This window comes from Raphanus sativus, unplaced genomic scaffold (assembly GCF_000801105.2).
Source record: "Raphanus sativus cultivar WK10039 unplaced genomic scaffold, ASM80110v3 Scaffold0951, whole genome shotgun sequence".
Lineage (NCBI taxonomy): Eukaryota > Viridiplantae > Streptophyta > Magnoliopsida > Brassicales > Brassicaceae > Raphanus > Raphanus sativus.
The window spans coordinates 8,948-15,368 of NW_026616265.1; the positions used below are offsets into that span (position 1 = coordinate 8,948).

General features: G+C 35.0%; 2 protein-coding genes across 2 annotated transcripts; both read left to right on the forward strand.

Moving 5' to 3' along the window:
• The first annotated feature begins 1,570 nt into the window (after window positions 1–1,570).
• Window positions 1,571–3,065, forward strand: LOC130503426 (probable xyloglucan endotransglucosylase/hydrolase protein 17). Its single transcript, XM_056998046.1, has 3 exons — window positions 1,571–1,980; window positions 2,081–2,274; window positions 2,528–3,065. The coding sequence occupies exons 1-3, from the start codon at window positions 1,699–1,701 to the stop codon at window positions 2,901–2,903; spliced, it is 852 nt and encodes a 283-aa protein (XP_056854026.1). The 5' UTR covers window positions 1,571–1,698; the 3' UTR covers window positions 2,904–3,065.
• Window positions 3,066–4,812: 1,747 nt separating this feature from the next.
• Window positions 4,813–6,189, forward strand: LOC130503428 (probable xyloglucan endotransglucosylase/hydrolase protein 18). The gene is made up of 3 exons (XM_056998048.1): window positions 4,813–5,165; window positions 5,269–5,462; window positions 5,668–6,189. Exons 1-3 carry the CDS (start codon window positions 4,884–4,886, stop codon window positions 6,038–6,040), a joined length of 849 nt encoding a protein of 282 aa, XP_056854028.1. The 5' UTR covers window positions 4,813–4,883; the 3' UTR covers window positions 6,041–6,189.
• Window positions 6,190–6,421: the final 232 nt, after the last annotated feature.

A 6,421-nucleotide genomic window follows, 5' to 3' on the forward strand; every position in this document is an offset into this window, starting at 1 on the left:
TTTTATCAATTTTTTTTTTTGTAATCCAGGTCACCAGCAAAATTGCCACGTAATTTTAGTTCTGTTCTTAAAATTTAAATTAGAGAAGATAAGTTTTTTCTTTTATTTAGGAACTCTTTATTTAGCCTTGTTGGATTTTTGGAGGAGATGAGACTTGTTTGTTATGGGCATATGGCAGTGTGAAGAAACTATATATAGAGGGTATGGGTCGGGTCACAAAGCAAGATTAAGGAATGGAGTTGTTATAATAAATGTGGACCGAGCTCTTTAGTGTGTCCGAGACATAATCTCCCCGGTCTTTGCAATGCTACTTCCGATTGTGTTCTTGGTCATCCAGATTACTTCATTGACAAAAGTAATAGGATTTTTGTTTGGTGTGAAGAACTTATTAGAAGATGGCACCTATCTCCAGTTGGGTTCAGTCGAGAGCTATAGGAGTAGCTTGGTCCTTGGCCATCTCATTTTTAGCTAATTTAACGTGAGAGCGGGTTTTGTCTTTGTTGTGATCTTTTATTGCTGTTTGTAACTTGTGCTGATGTTCTGTTGTTGTTTGTGTTTTCCACTACTAGTCGCAAACACTGAAATAAGATAAACTTTTAACATTTTTAACCAAAAGAAGTACTCCCTCCGTTTCATTTTCATATTACTTGTAGTTCTAAATTTATACACACAGATTAAGAAAACATTTAATTTTACATATTTCTAAAATAAAAAAATACTATTACCAATATACATAACCATATATCAACCAATAGAAAAATATAGTAGAGAATATTGTCAATAAATTTTGTATTGAAAACGACATTTATTTTGAAACAAAAATTTTATTCTAGAATGACAAATAATTTGAAACGGATGGAGTATTAAAAGATGGAAGTTATATTTGTGTTAACGTGTATGTCATTATTGGATATGATGGATTTGAGAAACCAAATGCGGTACAAAAACATCAGTCATTGTGCAACAAAACTTCAAGTATATAGGGTTCGATTACTCACTACTAGTCTACATGTATCCTCCACCTTGGGCAACAAAACTTCAAGTATATTGATGCGTTTTAGTTTGGGCCCATTAGAGATGACTTTGTTTTCTCATGAAGAATCAGTTTCGGTTTCAATTTTCGAACAAGTTTAATCTGATCCAATCATTAACCCATGGACCAGGTTTATATAATTATAAGTATACTCCGTCTTCAAAGCAAATGTTTGTGTTATTGGGCCTGAAATTCTGGTTTGGTCACGTTCCTCTTTCCCCCCAATCACGTTCTTTGTTTCATGTTTCAATGTGTATGTCTTGCTGTTACGCCCTAGGTGGGCTCGGTCTGAAACTACAAACAGAAAACACTGACGAATTTCTCTATGGGCGGTGCTCGAAAGTCGAAGACGTGTTGACATACCAAAACATTGGGACCAGTCAATCTGCTACATATGTCCAAAAATCATTTCGGTTTGCAAAGCTAAAGAAATAACAAAACTAATATTCTAATTTGATTCGCTTTGCAAACAGCAAACAAAGGATCAAATAATACATTTAATATTTATAAAGCTGTGACCCAACGAGACGAAAGCACATGCACCTCTATCATCAACCCATGAAACTTCAATCTCTTTATCTCTCCCCGTTTCATTTTCTATATAAACTAGCGTCACTTACCTCATTTTCCATCAACAATAAACATCAGAGATCTAAAACTTAAAAATGAAGTCTTCTTGTGGTACAATGTTTGCGTTCTTGGTTCTCTTTCTCTTTGCGGTACAATCAGTATGCGTCTATGCCGGTAGCTTCCACAAAGATGTGAAGATACACTGGGGTGATGGTCGTGGAAAGATTCACGACAATGAAGGAAAACTTCTTTCTCTTTCTCTTGACAAATCCTCTGGATCCGGTTTTCAGTCCAATGATGAGTTTCTTTATGGCAAAGCTGAGGTTCAAATGAAGCTTGTCCCTGGTAACTCTGCTGGAACCGTCACAACTTTCTATGTAAGTAACATATTGTTTCTAAGCATTCTAGTCATCTTTTGCTATAGATTAATACATATAGTTACTGAGTGTGTTGGTGTGTTTGTGATGATTTGTGTAGCTTAAATCACCGGGTACTACGTGGGATGAGATTGACTTCGAGTTCTTGGGAAACATTAGTGGTCATCCATATACTCTTCATACTAATGTTTACACAAAAGGATCAGGAGACAAAGAGCAACAGTTTCATTTATGGTTTGATCCAACCCTTGACTTTCACACTTACTGCATCACATGGAACCCCGAAAGGATTATGTAAGTAAATCTTTTGATCCCTTGTATATATATTATATAGCATAGTCTCACATGTTTTGAACCGAACCATTTTATCATGTGTAAAGTGGAACGGTTGAATGATCCTATTTCTTAAAAAAAAGAAAAGAATCATTGGTTTTAAAAATTATGTTAATATTTTTTTGAACAGTGTTTATAAATAATTTGAGACTGAACCTATTTTGAAGCTACGTGTTCATAAGTTAATATTCTCTATTTTTTTCTTCTTTTTCAGCTTTACAGTTGATGGCATTCCCATCAGAGAATTCAAGAACTCCGAGTCGATTGGAATCCCTTTCCCAAAGATCCAACCAATGAGGCTCTACGCGAGCCTTTGGGAAGCTGAGCATTGGGCTACAAGGGGAGGATTAGAGAAGACAGATTGGTCAAAAGCTCCTTTTACTGCTTTCTACAGAAACTATAATGTGGAAGGATGTGTCTGGGCTAATGGTAAATCATCTTGCCCGGCTAATAACTCCCCATGGTTCACTCAGAAACTTGACCAGAGAGGCATGAACAGAGTGAAATGGGCGCAGCGTAAATACATGGTCTACAACTATTGTACCGATAAGAAGAGGTTTCCTAATGGTGTTCCTGCAGTGTGCACTTAAGCTATTGATTCTTTGATTCATGAATAAGTTACTTGGCGTTGTCTTAATTTGTAACTCAATGAGTTTTATTTATTCTCTTTAATTCATTTGTTGCTCATGTGTGTTTGTGGTGTATGAGTAAGATATTTATAATAATAATGAATAATAATTTATATGAAACAAGAGTTCTCGTTACTTAAATTAATTGGCTCCACTTGATTTGTAAAATTTATAAATTATCGAGAGCACTGAGAAAATTTATACTTCTTGGGAAGCACATAAATAAATAACAATTTTGAACAAAATAAAATAAAATAAATAACAAAAAGTTTTCTAGATAGACGAGCCGGCGAGACTGTCCAAGTTTCAACCTACATGTCTGGCTGTCTGCTTCCTTTGAGAAAATACTTCTAGATGTAACCTGTGGTCCAATGTGATTTTATTTCAGTGGACACTTATTTCATGAGATAAGTTTAGTATAAGATTCGTTACGCAAAATGGAGTAGAAACAAAAAAAAATGTTGCAATAAGTCATGTGCCTCTTAAGTCTTAACGTGTGGGCAAGGTGATGGTTTTATAAAGACAACGTCAAAAACGGGTCATGACTTATGAGCTATAATCGTATTGTTTATATTGGCCAGGCTACAACGCGTGTACATGATTATCGTTGGGAAAGGACCAATACCTACTCTAAGCATGTGCAGATGATGCAGTTGCATAGGGTCCAATTTTTTTCTACATGTTTTTCTACATAAGGTCCACTTAAAATAGGGTGTAAATAGTTTTACACTAGTGAAAATACATGTAGTCTTCAATTGGTGACCATGTTGAAGGAAAAAAATTATAGTAAATTCTCCATTCTTCAAAATTTATACTTTGAATTTTTTGTCAAATTGGTTATAAATAGGTCTCACTTTTTTCTCCTAAATTTTTATGGAAGAATGAATTTATAAAGAAAAATTATCTCTGCAATTTTAATGAAAAACAAAATGAACAAAAATTCCTATTTTTTTTTTCACTTTCTCAAATTAAATTTTATTTTTATTTTGTTCATTTTTTCCATTCATTTAATTGTCACCAATGGACGCCGTAATGTCAGGGTTCATTTTAATAGTATCTGAATAGGGTCCATTAAAACTTAAAGCTGGCCCTGGAAAGGACCATGATCTTGAAAAAGGATCACCGTTGGTTTATCAATCTCATGAATTAGTTAATTGTTTATTATGGTAGTCTAGCTAGGGATTTAGTTTGTCAAACTAAATCTCAAATATACTAACTTACTCGTTGTCCAAGTTTATGTTATAAAATTCAGCTAGTTAAATTAGATTACACGTAACGTTACCAAATCGTCCAATCTTGTGTTATTATTTAATTTTTACCCGAACAAAATGAATTTCTTATTGTTATTTAGTCTGGCTAGTGGTATGGTATCATTAAGAGAGTGAGATATCATTTCATATGGATCAAAATATTTTTTTATGAAATATTATAAATGTGGAATATTCCACATTTTCATAATCATGATGAAATTATAATGTGGGCCGAACAAATGATGGAAAGAATATAAAAGTAGATATTATTAAAATGCAGATATTTATATATTCGGACCCTTTTTTTTATATATTCGGACCCTCTCTGCGGCGGGGAGGGTTTATGCTCATGTCAAAAGTCGAAGCCGTGTTGACAAAATGGCCCCATTACTTTCTAAACGCGGGACCAGCATCCGATATACAAATTGTCCACATACTTTATTTTCTCTGTTTTCTAACAATAAACGAGTCATGAAATCATATTCTATTGGATTCTTTTGTAACGACCAACAAGAGGTCGAATGAGCCAACTAGAATACAGCACATACACGATCAATAATCAAACCTATGAAACTTCCGTCTCTTTTTCCTTTCCCATTTTCCAGCAGCTATATAAACTCATGTCACTTAACTCGATATCCATCAACAAACATAGCTGAGATATCAATAGTACTCAGAAATCTATTAGAAAATGAAGCTTTCCTGTGGTACAAGATTCGCATTCTTGGTTCTCTTTCTATTTGCAGCACAATCTGTGGCTGTCTATGCTGGTAGCTTCCATAAAGACGTTCAGATACATTGGGGTGATGGCCGAGGAAAGGTTCGTGACAGAGATGGAAAGCTTCTTTCTCTCTCGCTTGACAAATCCTCTGGTTCGGGGTTTCAGTCCCATCAGGAGTTTCTATATGGTAAAGCTGAGGTTCAAATGAAACTTGTCCCTGGTAACTCTGCTGGTACAGTCACAACATTCTATGTAAGTAACATATTGTTTCTTACCACTCTTGTCATCTTTTGCTATACGCTTGATTAAATATAGTTATTGAGTGTGTTGGTGTTTTTATGATGACTTTGTGTAGCTTAAATCGCCCGGAACTACATGGGATGAGATCGATTTCGAGTTCTTGGGAAACATTAGTGGTCATCCGTATACTCTTCATACTAATGTTTACACACGAGGCTCTGGAGACAAAGAACAGCAGTTTCATCTATGGTTCGACCCAACAAAGAACTTTCACACTTACTGTATCACATGGAATCCCCAAAGGATTATGTAAGTACATCATACATTAATCCTATATGTTTTAGGATATATTAAAATGAACTTATACTTTTGTTAGTTTTCCAACCGTTAACTTCCAATTCAGACCGATGGATAATTAGTAGATTGTAACATGTCTCTTAGATGTTTTTCTAGGTCTTAGTACATTTTTGTATGTATGATTCCTAATAATTATCTTTTGTTGTCTCTCTTTCAGTTTTACAGTTGATGGCATTCCTATTAGAGAGTTCAAGAACTCTGAGTCAATGGGAGTTCCATTCCCGAAGAACCAGCCAATGAGGCTCTACGCAAGCCTTTGGGAAGCCGAGCATTGGGCCACAAGGGGAGGATTGGAGAAAACAGATTGGTCAAAAGCTCCTTTCACTGCCTTTTACAGAAACTACAATGTGGAAGGATGTGTTTGGGCTAACGGAAAATCATTTTGCCCCGGGAATGCTCCATGGTTCACTCAAAAAGTTGACCCGGAAGGCCAGAAAAAAATGAAATGGGCACAGAGTAAGTACATGATCTACAACTATTGCACCGATAAAAGAAGGTTTCCTCAAGGTGTTCCTGCAGTGTGCACTTAAATTATTGGTTCTTGAGATAAGTTACTTGGCCATTGTCTTTGTAACTTGAATGAGTTTTATCTATTATTTTCGTTCATTTGTTTACGTGGTGTCTGTGTAAGATTTTTTTCAAGTAATAACAAATAATAAAAGAGAGTTTAATTTCGTTACTAGTACTTAATTGATTATACAAGAGTTGTAAAGATTTTAAACATTGAGAGAGGTTCATTAGTAAATCAACAAGAAATGGTTAAAGAGAATACAATCTCTCACAGAAACAAGTGAATAACTATGATGATCAACTATCCTGCATGTACGATACTTTCGACTCAAATGCTTTCTCTGCAGCAGACGACCACAATAAACGATTTTATCTACAATACTTTGGAATCTCGGGTAAAC

Coding starts and splice junctions, on each gene's coding strand:
- LOC130503428 (XM_056998048.1), top strand. CDS start 4,884: ATGAAGCTTTCCTGTGGTACAAGATTCGCATTCTTGGTTCTCTTTCTA. Junction 5,166..5,268: donor GTACAGTCACAACATTCTAT/GTAAGTAACATA, acceptor GACTTTGTGTAG/CTTAAATCGCCCGGAACTAC. Junction 5,463..5,667: donor TGGAATCCCCAAAGGATTAT/GTAAGTACATCA, acceptor TCTCTCTTTCAG/TTTTACAGTTGATGGCATTC.
- LOC130503426 (XM_056998046.1), top strand. CDS start 1,699: ATGAAGTCTTCTTGTGGTACAATGTTTGCGTTCTTGGTTCTCTTTCTC. Junction 1,981..2,080: donor GAACCGTCACAACTTTCTAT/GTAAGTAACATA, acceptor TGATTTGTGTAG/CTTAAATCACCGGGTACTAC. Junction 2,275..2,527: donor TGGAACCCCGAAAGGATTAT/GTAAGTAAATCT, acceptor CTTCTTTTTCAG/CTTTACAGTTGATGGCATTC.